The following is a 17,915-nucleotide window of genomic DNA, read 5'->3' as shown; positions in this document are numbered from 1 at the left end:
ATTTTCAAACACACCATTGGTGAAATATAGAAAAGTAAGAGGGGGCTGTCTGTCTGGAAAGCAGTCAAAAGGGAATCTGTTGGCAAATAAAAACTTTTTGGGCTTACTCCCATATCTTAGGATACATTGGTAGGCAATTTCTTTGGCCTTGGAGAAAGTGTTAAGAACTGACCTAAGATTATGGTCATGCGTAGCCCTTAGTGTTTTTAAAAATTTTGTTTTGTTTTGCTTTTTTCCCCTTGCTTCACAGTCATCAGACACAGAATGTGAAGGAGTTTCAGGAATATTTTAACCAGTTTTTTGCTTGTAGTTTCCTTTTTATGTATGCACAACAGTGGTATTTGATAATGTGTCTAAGTAGGTCTAAAAAAGCTTTCTCGAGAAGTATAAAGAAAAATTCTAAGTGATTAGAAAGTGAGCTGTAGTATAGTTGGCAGCCTATCTTATTTTTTAATGGTGCATAAAATAATGGCTTATCTTACAAGTGATGGCATCTTAGATGCTATTAGAGCTGATCTTTGCAGCTTTTGTATGTTGGCTTTTCAGCCAGGGAGAGACGAAAGAGCAGGCAGGAAAGACTATTAAATATATAACAGTAATACTATTTATTGAGTAGCTACTATAGGCCAGTGTTATGCTAAGTGCCTTATGTATATCAATACATGTAATTCTCCCCAAAAAGTCTGAGAGAGAGAGTTATTGGTTCATAATTCAGAAGAGATTTGAGGTATCATCTACTGCAAACTTTGCTACTATATATATAATAGAAGTAAGTCTCAGACTAAATACTTCTATACACAGAAACATTTACTAAATAAACACTTATTAGCAAGCAAGGAAGAAAGAAAAACAAAACAGTTTATATGGCTTGTTTTATGCTTGTTGGGAAGCCCCAGTTCTACTACTTTGCATGAAGCTTAGTTCATGCACATAAAGATTCAGAAGCTGATTTCTGTTACCCTTATTACAACTATTGGGCAACCTCAAATCTTTTTAAACCAACAGGTGGATACAAGGTCATGTAGAGATCAAGCCTCAGGTCCATCCCCATGGGGAGAACCTCTATGAATGGTTATATTCTGTTCACACTAGAGTAGAGGGTGTCTCTAAAATATTTTTTGTTACTCCACTATTCTTAACTGTCTTTAATTTTAAGAGTCTGTTTCTAGAATCTAAAAATTAACCAGCCATTAGATTCACCAAGTAAAATACATTGTTAACTTTCATTACATTGATGATCAGAGTCTTTGGTGTTAATATAGATAATAGAAATCCTTAGACTGTAATAAAAATGTGGCTAATAGAAGTTTTTATCGTAGTTGCCTCTAGAGTATTCTCTTTCCAGTTAGATGTGGGCTGAATGTGGAATCTTGCTTAGGGCAACCTACTACTGCAGAGTTAAAAATTGAACTAACTAGCATGTGCACAATATCACACTGCCCATGCAGGAGTTTTGAACATCGAGTACTTACGTTGTAATGGAACTAGGGGAGAAGGAGATGGTCTCCTACATCCTAGGATGTACCTAGGAATCCTAGTCCCATGAGGTCCTTGATGAAAACAAAGTCCTTGATCAAATGCATTGGGAAAAACCTACATTCTGTAGTACCATCGCAGAAATTAAAAATGCACATTAGCTATTAAGAGGTCACTTTCCTGCAATAAGGGAACCTGCTTAGCTTTGTTTGACCCTGCATTTCCCAAACTTAGTAGACCACAGAGTCCTGTTGTTCATTGCATCCCTGAAATTAGTTTTCCTTGGGGCACACTTTAGAAAATACTGCTCTAGAGATTATAGAAGAAACTTTCTTTCTTCTTTTTTAACGTTTACTTTTGAGAGAGAGAGAGAGCATGAGCAGGGAGAGGGAGAGGGGGAGACACAGAATCTGAAGCAGGCTCCAGGCTCTGAGCTGTCAGCACAGAGCCCCATGTGGGGCACAAAGCCTGACATGGAGCACAGAGCTTGCTTGATGTGGGGCTCGAACTTACGAACCATGAGATCATGACGTGAGCCGAAGTTAGATGCTTAACTGACTGAGCCACCCAGGCACCCCTAGAAGAAAGTTTTCTTAACCAACACCCACTCAACTGACATTCCTTTCCTAAAACTTGAGATAGCAGTCTCCTCTCTAGCATGCTCTCCTATCACTGGAGTTGTTTGCTTACAAAGAGTCAATTGAGTTTTTTTCCAAAACCTAGTTATTCCATTTGTAATTGTAATTACAATTACATAACTTAATTAAATATTACATAATCCTGTGACTTGTGAGTAGAAATATAAAGAGTTAATTGTTTCTCTGAAAAATAAATTGAATGCTTCAGAAAGGGGACTAGTTGCAAGTATTGTTAAATTAGATGATAGGAAGGTAACTATTAAAGATTTGGGAAAAAATAATAAAATAATTTTTTTAGATTTTTTTGCAAGTATCTTTTAAGTTACTGATGAATTTTAAAGACTGAAATATATCATTATTCAAGAAAGATTAAATGGAGAACATAAATTAGTGGAACCATACTCAAGTGTAAGGCTTTGAGTATGGTTCCACTAATTTATTACATAAATTAAATTTTTATTATTTCCTGATTTTACTGAATTTTTTGATTAAGTGACTAATTACAATTTCTGTAGGTGTCAGATAAAAGGGCTGTATCCTAGTGAAAGAGAATTGAAGAGTTTTGTATATACCCTATGGTATGTTTTTAAATATTTAAGACAGATTTTGTCCATGTCTCTCAAGCTAGTCTCAGTTGTCTGTAGAACCTTCTTTACTTGCTACCTTTTTTTTTTTTTTTTTTTGGCTTTATTGCAAGTCCATGGGTTTGCTTAGTGCCCATAATGCTGTTTAAAAATGAGGGTTAAATTTTAATTTCTCTCTGGGAGTTATCCATACATATACACATGTGCATCTTTTTGAATTCTGTCCTCTTTGGTTTCTGTGGGGACAAATTTTATTTATCTTATTTATGTATTTTTCAGTATTGTTTTATAGTCAAAGTTCTTGAAAGAATGTGCAGCAAATTACATTTGATTTCTATCTGGATTCTCTTAGGCTTGGTCCCATGGCAGAGCCTATAATTTAAGTTAGGGCTATGTTGCTATTTAAGAATTTTTAGCATCTGTACTCATATGTGCTATGCAAACAAAACAATTATTCTATTGTGGACCAATTTTTTCTTCTGAAATGCGTAACACAACAGTTATTTTTCAAGTTTAATTAGGGCTGTGTTTGTATAAAGATCTACAGTTTATAAAAGCAGTGAAGCAAAGACAATGTGGAAAAGAAAAAGAGAAAGTATTGCCTGATTCTTTCATTAAAAAGAAAAAAGGGGAGGATTCAGACAAATTTGGAATTCACTCAGTTTTTTATCTTATGTTTTTTTTCACAAGTACCAGACATGGAGCTGTAAGATAGTAATTTGTCAAACCACATGTTAAGCTGGTATTTGATATGAAAAGGATATTTCCACCCAGTGTAATATTGCTTTTTTAAAACATTAAAAACCCTTATATTAGGGTGGTAATTGAGTGAATGTGTTACAAAAAACCCTGTGTGCTTCATTATGACACATTTCCTGTGCAATTTTTTGGGAGGGCAACCTTGTCAGAATGTGGAGGGACCAAATAGAGGTATAGAGCCATCTCTTTTCACTCTGAAGAAGAGTAGTAGTTGGCATGAATGTTTTGGTATCTGCAGGTAGTTGTTTTAAACTCCATTTGGAAGAATCGGGGTGTCTGGGTGGCTCAGTTGCTTGAGTGTCTAACTCTTGATTTTGGCTCGGGTCTTGCATGATCTCATAGTCATAAGATCAAGCTCGGTGTTGGGCTCAGCCCCGGACAAGGAGACTACTTGGGATTCTCTCACTCTGTTCTTCACTGCTCACACATTCTCTCAAAACAAACAACAAACATGGAAAAATTATTTTATTTTATTTTATTTTATTTTTCAATATATGAAATTTATTGTCAAATTGGTTTCCATACAACACCAGTGCTCATCCCAAAAGGTGCCCTCCTCAATACCCATCACCCACCCTCCTCTCCCTCCCACCCCCCATCAACCCTCAGTTCTCAGTTTTTAAGAGTCTCTTATGCTTTGGCTCTCTCCCACTCTAACCTCTTTTTTTTTTTTTCTTCCCCTCCCCCATGGGTTTCTGTTAAGTTTCTCAGGATCCACATAAGAGTGAAACCATATGGTATCTGTCTTTCTCTGTATGGCTTAATTCACTTAGCATCACACTCTCCAGTTCCATCCACATTGCTACAAAGGACCATATTTCGTTCTTTCTCATTGCCATGTAGTACTCCATTGTGTATATAAACCACAATTTCTTTATCCATTCATCAGTTGATGGACATTTAGGCTCTTTCCATCATTTGGCTATTGTTGAGAGTGCTGCTATAAACATTGGGGTACAAGTGCCCCTATGCATCAGTACTCCTGTATCCCTTGGGTAAATTCCTAGCAGTGCTATTGCTGGGTCATAGGGTAGGTCTATTTTTAATTTTCTGAGGAACCTCCACACTGTTTTCCAGAGCGTGCATTCCCACCAACAGCGCAAGAGGGTTCCCGTTTCTCCACATCCTCTTCAGCATCTATAGTCTCCTGATTTGTTCATTTTGGCCACTCTGACTGGCGTGAGGTGATATCTGAGTGTGGTTTTGATTTGTATTTCCCTGATAAGGAGCGACGTTGAGCATCTGGAAAAATTGTTTTAGACTGTAGTGATTTCTCTGCCTATACTTCATTGTAAGCAGCATGGATTATTTTCTATCAGATCCTAGAGACATTTTAGGAGGCTTTTTGATATTATGTTGAAATCTTGTAGTTAGTGATATAATTTTCTATCAAGCCTTTTGTGGAATTGATACATAATGACTTCTCAGAATTTGTTTATTATTGTAACAATTGAATCCTTTCTTGTTTTTCAGTAGACCTCCATGTACTGTTTTCTTTTTTTTTTTTTTTTAATTTTTTTTAATGTTTAGTTTTGAGAGAGAGAGAGAGAGAGAAAGAGAGAGAGAGAGAGAGAGAGAGACAAAGAGGGAGATGGAGTGTGAGTGGGGAAGGTCAGAGAGAGAGGGCAGAATCTGAAACAGGCTCTAGGCTCTGAGCTGTCATCACAGAGCCTGACGTGGGTCTCAAACCCATGGACTGCGAGATCATGACCTGAGCAGAAGTTGGATGCTTAACCGACTGAGCCACCCAGGTGCCCCTGTTTTCTTTATTTTGTAAGTCCATGAAGGAGAGATGACTTCTATTTTTGTACCATTGTAACTGAACTCTTGAACTTCCCCTTCTTAGGGGTTTTTAATGTTTCTGATCATTTTGTTGTGGCTACCAGATTTCTTTTTGCTTCTTTAGGGTTGATTTATAGGATCACAATAGTACTTTGAGAAACTTGGGGAGCTTTTATGATGTTAGGAAGAGTAGACATTTTAAATGTTAAATCACATTGCTCATTCACTCATTTGGTAAACATTTATGAGTCAAATAACTGCTAAGAACTAGAGATACTAAGATGAATGAGAGAACTTTCAAAAGTGTGCTCAATATTCCTTTCTCAGTTGCTACTATCTAGAAAATGTATAGTAAGTACTATACAAAAATGTAGTTGAAATGGAGAAACAAGGTTGTTTGCTAGAATGGGCAAACGTATCTCTTGATCTCCATGAAAACCACGAGAGTGACATTGAGATTAGAGTTACGGAGAGGGAATGGACATTGTATCCTAAAGAGTGCTCCAGAAGTAATATTTGCAGTAATATTTCCTTCAGGTGTACCTCCTTTTTTGACTCTTATCTTGTAATAGAAGTCATAAAACATGCTGATGATCCCGGCATTGAGGGCTAATTGAGGAACACAGGGGGAAATAGAGGCAAAATGGGACAGGAATTTTATTGGGTGAGCATTAGCTTATTTGAAAAATGGGCTTTTGGGCTTCATGTTTTGGACAATCAGCATAGTGGTTTGTTTCAATGATTATTTCACAGGAGGTAATATTTGCAACTTTTGCTCTCTTGGAGAATGCAACCATTGTAATACTCTGACATGGTGTTGAGGGCAGTAAGTAGGGAAAGGAGGCCTCTTTTCATCTCTGCCCCAAGGTCAGTTATTGGGCCTTCCTTGGCCTGGTGGAGACAGAGGGGAAACAAACAGAACCCTAGTGCCCAGCAATGGTGTAATGCTTTCAGACTACTGCGCCATGGCAGGTGGAATTTCACTTTCTGGCGAGGACCTGAAGAGGTTTATGAGCTTTCCTATGAATTGCTTTCTTTTCCCAACTTCTGAAAGGTTGTCCTCATTGAGGCCAGGAGGAATGAGGCAAAATGTGGCACACCTTTCTATTCTATAGGCTCCATGATGAGTCAAAATGATGAAGCTGCTGGCTTTCTAGTTGGAGATAACATTTTAGGTTGTCCTCTCAGCACACAGGATAAGGAGAGGGCAACAAGCAGATTATGAGGATTATTTAAAATCCTGGTTGGTAGGGAGTTGGGGGTTTTGTGTCTCTTGCATATGTTGCACCTGGTTTGAAATCTTCTCAGTACACTCCCAAAGCTGCTGTGTGGCTGGCAGCAGTGTCGGGTGGAGATCTCTTAATCCCCACACAGATCAGCATCTCTCCAAAATAAATCACTTGTCTTTTTCCTGCCTAACATTGCAGGGGATGGCTTAGAAGGCTAACCCTCAGATTTGAAAAGTCTGCAGATTGCTTCTCTACTTGACAATCTTGAATTTTACTTTGCTGTGCTGGTCTTCTTAGTTTCCTCCAAGGAAATGGATTATATTTTGCTACTGAAGTGCAAATATAATCATTGTTATTTTCTTGTCTTGTGGAGTATATTTTGACTGGAATAAGTAGATAATGTACTGTTTTCAAAGTACCAACCACAGTGGTTTTTTTATTTTAACATTAAGTAATTCATGTATTATTCTTTCTAGGCAATTATAGAATTTTTTAGTTGCTCAGTAGTTTACTAAGCACATATATTTTCAGCACTGTGCAAGGAACTGGGGCAGACAAAAGTAATCTGAGGCACAGTTCCTATCTTCATGTAGGATAGTATTTGTAAAGAAGTGAAACTGAGTCAGAGGAAACAAAGAACAATTAAATGGCCAGCTGTGTAGTGCTCTCTATAGGAACCATAATTTAAAAAATGAATATAGATGAATGAATGAATGAATGGACAAAAAAGTGTTCGTTCAAGGAAGAAATCATTGTGGACTGCAATCTGTCATGAAGTAGCAGGGATATGAGCAGAGCCACAAACGATGAATAGGATTTGGCAAGTAAAGGGAAATGGAGGAAAGATGTTTGAGGTAAAGAGAGCAAAGGTCCGAAGGTAGAGGTGAACATGGCATATGTTTGGGACAGTGAGAGAAAAGGCCAGGCTGACCGGAGGACAAACATTGTATGGGAGGAATAAAACATAAAAATAAAGTTGGGCATCTCCCCTTCTTCCTTGGTGAGTGAACCTGAATTTTGTGCCTACCCCCAAGCGATGAATCATGACTGGTCTAATCCACTCATGGAAATTCTATTCCCTACTTTCCCAGTCTCCTTTGCAGATAGGACAGCTCTGTGACCTCACTCTGGCCAAGCTAAAGAATGCTGATGGTATTTCTGGAAATGTTTTTGCTCTCTTGATAAAATGTTGGAACTCTCTTTTCCCCTCTTTCCACCCTTTAATGAAGATGGAAAGCCTAGAGTCATGCAGCAACTAGGTCCCATGAGGAAAGGCTGAGAAGTATTGTCTCTGACACTGCTGAAGTGCTTTACCCCACCAACAGCTGTTTGCTTCTAGACTTCCTGTTATGTGAGAAAAACCAACCTATGTTTGTGTAAAACACTCTAAGTCATGGGTTTTAAAGTTATTTAATATTATTTTAAGAAGATTAATTAGTAATAGCGTGTAAAGTGAATTGGAAGGGAATAAAAATTGCGGTCATTATCATAACATTATAGGTCTGAGGTAAAGAGGTTTTGGACAAGATTTATGGCAAGGGGAGTAGGAGAGAGACAGACATCTCAGAGAAGAAGCAAAAAGATTCAGTACAGATTCAGCAAGGAGATAAGAAGCCACATAACTTTGAAGTTTCTAAACAGGAAGGTAAGTGGGATTGCCATACAGCTTTAGGGATAGGCAAATGATGATAAAAATGAATTCTCTTCTAAAGTATGTTGAGTTTTAGTTAATGATGGGACATCCAAGTGGAAATATTTAGAAATATAGCATTTGAGTTCAGGTGAGTCTATAAGGTAGCTATGACCTCAGGCATGGACAGAAATAAAAACATTCGATGATGCCTCCAGTTATAATTTGAGAGGAAGAAAAGTGGTTAGCTGTATAACATGGAAACAGAAAAAGGAGATAACACAGGGTTAGAAGATTAAGCAGGATGCAGTGCCATCAAAGCCAAGGGCACATAGTGGGCACCAATAAATGCATGTTTCAGGGAGGAATGAGGTTGTCATCAGTATCCAATGCCCTAGAGAGGTCAAGGAAGATGAGTTCTGAGGAGCAAAGTGAATCTAGTAAAAGTAGGACACCAATGATCTCCAAGATTTACAAGACAGGGATTTCTACAGACTTGAGGGCCATATATCATCTGCCCAGATCTGCAAAGAAGACGGGGCAGTGATTAAAGGGAAGGGAGTAAAAGCTCAAGGTGATAGAGAAAGATCATTCATTGAAGAATTTGGGAATTGAGAAGAAGGGCTGATCCTTGCAAGGGTAGTAGACTTAGCAGAAGCACTGAAAACCAAGAGAGAAGAAGTTAGTGGAAAGGAAACACAAAGCAAAAGTAAGGCCATAGGTGGTACTGGAAAGAGGCTCACATGCTCCTCTGAAGTTGGAGGCAAGGACGACAAGGCAGCTGTATAAACTAGTCTGTGGAAGCAAATACACTTTGGTCCTTCTGTCCCCACAGGGTAGGTGAAGTCAGGTGTTAAGAGCTGGGCTGGTGGAGGGAAGAAGTGGAGGGGGGCCCTGGGGAGGGAGGAGGGTGAGAAGGCTAGTGTGCCAGCAAGAGGATCTCCAGAGGACAGAGAACAGATCTGAAGAAAAGTAGGAGAGTAAGGGGTAAGGGGGGGGGGGGTGTTCTGAGAAGAGTAAATGCAGATCTCAGACTTGGAGTGGGACCTTGAGATGGTGAGACTCAGGCATTGCCTGTTAGTGGCCAGACATTTGTTACACTTGTAACACTTGTGACTTGTTATAAGTAGAGATTTAATTCTTGTTCTAATATTATCATTTTTTGGAGAAAACACATAAGCAAAATTATATGGGATTTATTCATTATTATTATTTTGTAATGTTTATTTATTTTTGAGAGAGAGAGAGGGAGAGAGCACAAGCAGGGCAGGGCCAGAGAGAGAGGGAGACAGAGGATCTAAAGTGGGTTGTGCGCTGACAGCAGCAAGCCCAATGTGGATCTCGAACATGTGAACTGAGAGATCATGACCTGAACCGAAGTTGGATGCTCAACGAACTGAGTCACCTGGGTGCCCCTTATATGTCATTTATTAAAAAATATACTTAGAAATACAATTTATGCTGAGTGTAAGGTACAAATCTAATGGGCTTTATCTCACTTTGGTAAGACTTTCTCAATATGTAATAAAAAGTTATCTGTGTTCCAATCGTGGCAATATTTTGCCCGTCCACATATTCATCTATATTCTTCTTGGACTCAGCATTGGATTTCTGACAGTGTTTGTTGAAACCTGCCATCCATCCATTCACAGCAGCTTCTCCTAGTAATCTCTGTGAAACATAATTTTTAAACGTCCTTAAAAAAAAAAGCATACTACTCTAATGAAATGGCAGATGGTGTGTTGCATGATTTCCTAACCGGTGTGACTTCCACACTGTAATTGAACTATATAAAGAACTTTGCTCTCAACTCAGGAGGAATCCTGTGAAACTCAAGTTTTTGTTAACTTATAAAAGGATCATTTCTGTAATACTGGGATTGACTTTCATATGTATGTGTTCTAGCACTAGTTTTATTATGTAAAACTACACATAAATCGTGAGAGATAAAAATGATGGGTACAAATTGTGAGGACTACACAACATACTTCAACATCCTTATTTTCTTCTAATTTTTAAAAGTGGGGCATTATCATGGTAGACAATTGTAAAAATAGAGAAAAGGAGAAAGGAAGTAAAATTTGCTCCAACTTCCTGGAGATAAACACTATTAGCTTATTTTTTGGTGGTGGATAAACACTATTAGCTTATTTTTTTCCCCCTGAAACTGGGATCATATTAAGCATACTTCTGTTTTCTACTTCGGTAGATCAATTCACTTCTAATTTTAGTTTCATTTTCTGAAAACTCTCAGGTCAGCGAGAAAAGGTGTTCAAAGGAAGTAGTATGCAACCTAAGAGTTAACAGAAGGCACAATTTCTGTGCCTGTGTGTTCAGATAGAGAACCTGACTCATTTGTGACCTTCACTAACTTTCTATCCAAAAACTGTGGTTGCAGTGAGTAAAGTCTCCATTGCCCCTAATCTTCAGAAGATAATGATTTAACCTTTCATGATTTATATTATGTCCTTTTCAGGATTAACTGTAAGTATAGAAAAATCTTAGTTTTATACCTTGATTATAGTTATTTACTTACAGCTTAAAATATATGAATTAATTTTCAGTGATGTCTTTTTATGTTGTGAGGTTATTTTTCTTTTAATATTTGTATATAGTTTTTGCATTACATTTTCCAGTGGAAATCAAATGTCTATTAGAGTGAATGAACTGAGTGGTCAAGTCAGATTTGCTTTAATCTTCCAGGGATTTTTTAGTTTTACTTAATACTGTAGTCTTATAAAGGTTATGTGTCGTAGGAATGTAGAGAAAATGAAACATACTGCATTCTTTTAGACAGAAAGTTAAACTGTTTGTAATTAGGATATACTATCCTAATTTTTACTACATAGGATATTTTTACTGTTACTTTAACTGTGGTAATATTCAGTTTGTCAGTTCATCTTGTTTCATAGACTTTCCTTTTTGAAACAGACAATGAAAAGGAATAATTATTTTGCATGAATTTATATTTAATAAAAGCACTTGAGAAGTAACCAGAAGTAGGAGAGAAGGGATATGGATATGCATTCTGGAGTAATGAATTTTAATTACCAGAATTCAGTGGGTCAGTCAAAGACTCAAATGTTAATTTTTTAATAAATAGACATTTATTTAGGAATTGATTTCTTTGGACTCAGAACATAAAAACAATTGAAAGTTGCCAATAGTAGTACATAGTCACCTGTTTGAGTTTAGCTATCATTATTTCTGGAATAAAATACTCAGGAATAAGGTGAGATATAAGGGGGCACAACATCTTGGAAGTGAGCCCTACCAGAACACAAATGTACCACTTAATTTCACAGAGATCTTTATTGAGGTATATATGTGTTACCACCCTTAATTTCAATTTAGTGACCAGTCAAAACCTCTTGTTGGGTTGAGTTTGAATTACAGTGGTGACTGGTGTCTCTTTGATGTCTCTTTGACTGGTGTCTACTTTGTCTCTTTTGATGTCATATTTTAAGTTTGAGGTCAGCAAACTATGCCCCACAGGCCTAGTCTAGCCTAAAGTCTGTTTTTATAAATAAAGCTTTATTAGAACATAGCCACACTCATTTGTTTATGTACTATTTATACTGTAATGGTAGAATTAAGTAGTCTCAACAGAAGCCATATAGATGACAAAGATTAAAGTATTGACTATGTAGTTTTTTATGAAAAGCTTGCTAACTCCTAGTTTAAGTCAAACTTTTCCCTTCTAGTATTCTTCATACTTCATACCTGACAGCATACTATTGTTTACTCATCAATATGGAATCAAATTACCAAGATGCTAAGGGAAATTAGAAAAGAAGTGAAAGGTCTGCATCCTGCCTTGAACTTTTCAGACAAGACATGTATGAAATAACCAGAAAAAATATGACTCTTTATAATCAAGAACTAACTTGTGTGATGGTAGCAAAAACCCTCCTATGTTCTATAACATAAATATATGTGAATTGAAAGTCATTTAAATCTGGTCAGAGCCAGAGCTTTCAAAATTACAATGTGAGCATGCTAATATATTAGGGTATTTTTTGACCTCGTGACTTAGAAGTGGGAGCACTAACTTTTTGTCACAGTTATGTGGTTGGATGTAGGTTAGTCAGAGTTCCAAAGGAGACTGTGGCTTTTCTAGAAATTACAGAGTCCAGAAGGATGATGTACTGTAAGGCTTTCTTCAGTATGGACTAGGAAAGAAGTAGTTACTTCTGGATAGTTCTGTGGTCAGTGTTTAGGGATGCCCTCACAAGGGGCAGAACATAATTTTAATAAGGATCTAGGTGGAAAGACTTGGGATCAAAACATACCAGATTTCTATCTTCAAAGATTAAATGGAGCTGACAAAAATAACCTGGCACACAAATAAACATATGTGGGGAAAAGAGTGAAATTGGAAGGGGCACCAGAAACAATTATAAATTGGTCTGGACTTATGTGCAACCATGAGCAACACAAGATGGTGTAATTATAATTTGTTTCATTTACTTTTAGTTTTGTACCTTGACTCTCTTGCCTTATGATAAAGCAGGCCCCAGCTTTAGACAGTGAAGTATTTCTGTTCTATATTGAAATGGCTGTTACAGGGAAGTTAAAATCAGAGAGTAAGATACCCACTCAACTTGCATAACTCTTCCATGTGAATGTTGGCAAGATTAAGAACCTCCTATAGTAGAACTACTTTGTCACACTGTACCAACTATAAAATGCCATAGAAATCAAAAGAAAGGAAAGGTCAGTTGGTAGCCTGGACCAGCTGGGAAAAATGTGGTGGAAAACATTGGATTTGATCTCAGTTTTGGAGAAAAGTATGAATTTGGTTTGACAGAGAAACAGGATGGTAACTCTGAGATTTAAAAGAGCATGGTTTGTGTGGAAGAAGAGCTTGGATGGAGCGAATGGTTTGTGCCTAGAATTAGTAGATTAGTTGAGTAGTAAGAAAGGTGGGGAGAGGTGAAGGTGGGTGGGTGGCAGATCATACAGGAACTAAGGTGCCATTTTGGTCAGCCTGGTTTCTGTGATTCCATTGCATTATCAGGGTGCATGTTTAGTGCTCAGAAGCATTACCTGAATATAGCAAGAGAGGTCAGGTGGTGTGAGTAGATCTTCGTGGTTTGGGAATCACTGGGATTGTTTTGTCTGCTCCTAGTTGTAACTGATGGCAAATCACATTCCCAGAAAGAAGGAACATCAAGTGTCTAAAATACAACAGCATAAATCCTCACTCTTAACAGGAAGCACCTGTAGCTTCTGGTCCTCTGCTGTAAACCTTTTATAGAAGATAGGGTATAAATACTAAATAAATAAAATTACTTCCTGATTTTATTTTACTGTACACCTCGTTAGACAAAGAGAACAAAGAAAAGATAGAACTCTTTCTCTCATTTTCTCCAATGGACTTCCCTGATGAGTGTTGCCTTTTTAATGAGATCGATGGCAGAGCAAACTTTTCAATGTAGTTTAGCCATAAATACTCCTAACAGGGAGGGGTGCTGTCCAATACTCCAGGGCATGGTGGCAGAGTTGGCCCAGACTACAGAAGCAGCAGGTGCTTACAGGCCCAGAAATGCCCCGCTCATTAGGACTGTTGTAAATCACAGCATCTTTCACGCCTTTTGAGTGAAACTTGGCACCTCCAGTTTACTACTGTGTGGTGGTCACACTGTCCCTGAATGCAAAAATATTAATAGATGGCACCTTCCACACAATGAAACTGGGCATGCCTGCATCAGTAATGATGGATTGGGAGCCTGAAAGATTCTGCAGAGAGGAGAACAAGAGGATACCAAGGAAGCTTTCTTTTCATAACTAAATACTGGTAAATAGAAAGAGTTGATGGGCACATCTATTACCCACAGTGTCACTGTATCCTGGAAGAACTTATATGAAAGTTGTGAGAGAGGCCTTGGCAAGAAGGACTGTCCCAGCACCTGAATCAGCATGGGCCTCGTGGGCTGGGCTGGTTGGGGAGGGCGAGGATTGAGATTTGTGACTCACAGGCTGGCCTCCTGTTGTCTTCAGTCTGTTGTGGAAAAGCTTCTGGCTCACACTGGCTTGGTTGAGCCATGGAAATGATTCTCGCTTAATATTCGGGGCCTCTGTCTGCCAAAGCCTGTTTGTTTTCCTTCTTTTTTCTTCATGGTTGTCATTGTACACAGACAGTGGTAGATGAGATTTGAGACTTAAGGAAATAGACTTTACTAAAAAAGAAAAAGTAACTCTTTTCAGTTCCAACAACATGGCTAATATTACAGAGCCTTTATTCCTCCTGCATCTTGGGAGGTGGTGGGTTGTGAGGAGCAATCGGGGGAGAAAGAAAAAGAAAAGAAAAAAAGATGTCTTATATTTGAATGTATAAAATGAAGATCTAGTAAAGTATCATTTTGGGAACCTTAAGACTGATAAAAAGAAAAGAAGACAACACTTAATAGAACTCTTTCAGTGTAAAGTTGAATTTTAAAGGATTATTTTGTCTGATGTGTGCCATGGGAAGAAACATAAATCTGATAGCATTCCTTGGACTTCTGTGGTATTTAAGTGAAGACTTACATAATCCAAGTATTATTCACTTGTCCAGTTTGGTTGACATGAAGTGATCTCAAAGTAAAAATTCCTCTCTCTAGCTCTTCCCCTAAAAAGTCTTTGTCTTCTTGTACCATTTTGCTTTCATTTGCCACTTCTTCCCTAATTCTTCCTTTATTTTCTCTCAGATGCCAACAACATCTGGAAACTCTCTCTTTAGAGGCTTCTGTGATCCTAGATCATGCAGTTTGTTACCCAGTCAACACCTTTGTGAGCTAGTTTTGATTTTGAGAAATTGGTGTTCTTCAAATAGTTTTATTTGAAAGTGCTATGCAATATAATTCTTTGAAGGGGAAGCATTTTAACATGGTACAACCACGATGTAGAGAGTGGAAATTAAGTTGAATGAGTTCTATCTCTTTCAAGTTCAGATTGCTAGATTTTTCTGGCTTGGACACAAAATGAAATAAAAATTAAGAATCAGGGATGACAAGAAAGCTATGAGGAGAAAAAGATGGGCCTTGGGAAGGGCACGGAATAATGGATACCAAGAGGAACAAACAAGACGAGTCTTCACATAGATGGAAAGGCATTCCATATGTAATATGGAGACATTAAACATACAGTAGATTTTTTTAAAATACACTTTTCATTTTGAAAAAGTTTTATTTTTTTATTTTTGGGTGTTTTCTTTTGCGATATTTTTAGCTTAATAGAAAAGTTGCAAAGATAGTGTAGGTAGTTCTTGTATAGACCCTTCACCCAGCTTTCTCTAATGTTAACATCTTATAGTTCTATATTTTTAATGGTTATGATAAACATGAGTCTGTGGTTTATAGATGTCACTATTTTCTTATATTATTAGAAAAAAAATTAGAAGTAAGACATTTTCTCCTCAAAACATCATATTCTTGTTTATACTTTGAGACTCTGTAATAGCTTCTGGGGCTTCTAGTGCCCATAAGGTGTGGTCTGTGAGATTTGGGGAGGGAGAATTGTCTTTCTCACTCCATGACAAATCTTCTGACTTTCCACAAGAGTAAAGTGGGTAAAGTTTGTTTCGGGGCTTTTATCATTCTGTTTTGGACCTTTTCCATTTGTTAATGGTAACTCCTCCTCTGTTTTATAATTAGACTGAGGCTCTCAACATCTCTTCTTTCTCCACTGTTAAAACCTGCTCGTAGGAAAGACTCTCAATTGTATTCAGACCAAGACAAGTTAAAAAACAAATGTGACAATAGCTTAAAGAAACTGTCCTTCTTCAGACCTATTTACATTTTAGCAGGGATGCAAAGTTTTAGGCACAAGCTTCCCAAATTTAGGAATGTTACCATGACATAGTATCCTGGAAAGTTGCTTCTACTAGAACTTTTGGGGGGGGGGGGAAATCTCATTTTTATAATAAAATGCACATGAAATTATGGTAGACTATAATGTAAAATTCATGCAGTTTTTAAAGTAAAATTTGTCTTAAATTGGGACTTTTTGGTGGTCTCTGACTTCAGACCCTAGAGATAGTTCACTCTACCTTGAATTATATCTATTATGTTGAAAAGAAAAATTGAAAAGCTACTGCCTCATGCTAACTGATCTAAACTTTGGAAGTGAAATTTTAGCACCAACCAGCACAAATACCCCAGCCTCTAATAACTCCTCTTCCCTTTTGATGAACATTTAAAAATGTTATATACACACCCAGAGTCTGATTAACCCTCTCTTATCAGATACCATTGAATGTGTATATTTCTGCATTTGATAAACATTTTTTAAATAAACAAATGAATGAAAAGTTGGGGTATTATTTTGCAATGTGGGGCCTTTCCTGTTTCCTGAAATCCCACCCTGGAAGCATTCACTTATTCCAGGAAAGCCAGGCCCTGCTAATCAATCCCTCATGTTCTTCTGGGTCTTGGCCTGGCAGGGGAGAATGGATTGACCAGTGCATGAAATGACTTAAGGTATTGGGGGCCCCTCAGTAAGATGCAGTACTATACTCTTCATTTCTAGTTTTGGAGAAGTTGGGTACCCTGAGATTAGAGTTATAGTGTCTATTTATTATTTAGAAGTAATCAAACACTATATCCCTTTATGGTGTAAATGTTATAGCTGAAGAATAGCCAGCAAGAGAAGGCAGCAACGGGTGGGGAAGAAAAAGGGGTTTAGAGTTGGAAAGATCAAGGCTCAAAACTTGGCTGTACCATTTGCCCCAGGTTATGGTACTTATCCTCATGAGGCTTAATTTCCTAGTATGGAAAGTGAAGACTATTAGTTATCCTCTGTGAAAACTAAATAGAGTATAGTTAGCTCATGAGCTGGTCCTTGGCCTTTTTGCTATTAGAAATATTCCTTGTCTCCCACTCTCCCAGTATCTATGACAGAGGCTTCAATTCCTGCAGGCTGATTTCCCAGGTCTGATTCCAGCCAGGCGGAGGTACTGGTTGGAGAGGAGAGAGTGCTGTAGGTGTGTTTGCTTTGTGCCTTCAGCTTCTGCAGGACAGGCCCACTGTGGTCCCAGCTTTTTCCATGACTCTGGCCTTGGTGCTAAGAACACCACCTACTCCATTTGTCCTTCCAGCCGGGAGTATTGCTAATCTCTGGGTTGCCTCATTGTTCACTCTTTGCTTCTCAGCTCTTCCAGCACTTGTGTATCCATTTTCTGTATTAAATTCCCTCACTTTAAACACTTGGAATGGTTTCTATTTAGCTCAGTAGATGGACCCTTATTGATACAGCCCATTGAAGTAACCTGTGAGCTGAGGGGAGCTTCAGCTAGGCTGGTTGTGATAGGAATAGAATGGAAGGAGAGATGTGCCCGAAGAAGAGGAAGGAAAAAGGGCAAAGCAGTGACTGACTAGGTAGAAGAGGTGAAGGTCAGGAGAAATCAGGCAGTTCAGATAATAAAGACTGCCACTGATGGAGACAGGCCATTGGAATGGGAGCTTCTTTTGGGTAGAAGCTGAGGGTTTGGTGTAGAACACGCTAGGGAAGAAACATCATGATGTCACTGTCTCTGCACTCTGCCTTTCACACTTAAGTGTACTGCAGCTGCAGGGATATTTATGGAGTTGTCTTTCTCTCTTGGGAAAGGGTAAGGGGAGAAGTTCAGAGGGAAGAGAGAAGGGCAGTGTGTGGCCCAGAAGGGAATGCCCTCTGGCACCTTGCTGAGCTTGGAACGTATCTCTCCAACATCATGACTCCAGCCTTACCACTGTAACCTTTTCAGGGACTAGAACAGGAGGCTGGCTGCTTACAACCCATTCTTTGCTAGTTGGGCAGCAGCTCTTCCCCAAAGGGACTTGAGATGAGCAGGCTC

The 17,915-nt window shown here is 38.2% G+C and overlaps 1 protein-coding gene across 5 annotated transcripts in view; it reads left to right on the top strand.

Annotated features, from left to right (window-relative positions):
• Nucleotides 1-17,915, top strand: part of PLCL1 (phospholipase C like 1 (inactive)) — a 350,469-nt gene that overhangs the window by 209,277 nt on the left and 123,277 nt on the right. Inside the window, exon 1 of one of the 5 annotated variants that reach the window (XM_047873349.1) lies at nt 10,544-10,582. The exons of the other annotated variants lie outside the window; for them this stretch is intronic. Coding sequence (XP_047729305.1) covers nt 10,550-10,582 — 33 coding nt within the window. The 5' untranslated portion in view covers nt 10,544-10,549. Of the gene's footprint in view, nt 1-10,543; nt 10,583-17,915 lie in introns of those variants that run through there. 5 annotated transcript variants of the gene reach the window in all.

This window comes from Prionailurus viverrinus, chromosome C1, assembly GCF_022837055.1.
Source record: "Prionailurus viverrinus isolate Anna chromosome C1, UM_Priviv_1.0, whole genome shotgun sequence".
NCBI lineage: Eukaryota > Metazoa > Chordata > Mammalia > Carnivora > Felidae > Prionailurus > Prionailurus viverrinus.
This window is presented reverse-complemented; position numbering and strand designations above follow the sequence as displayed.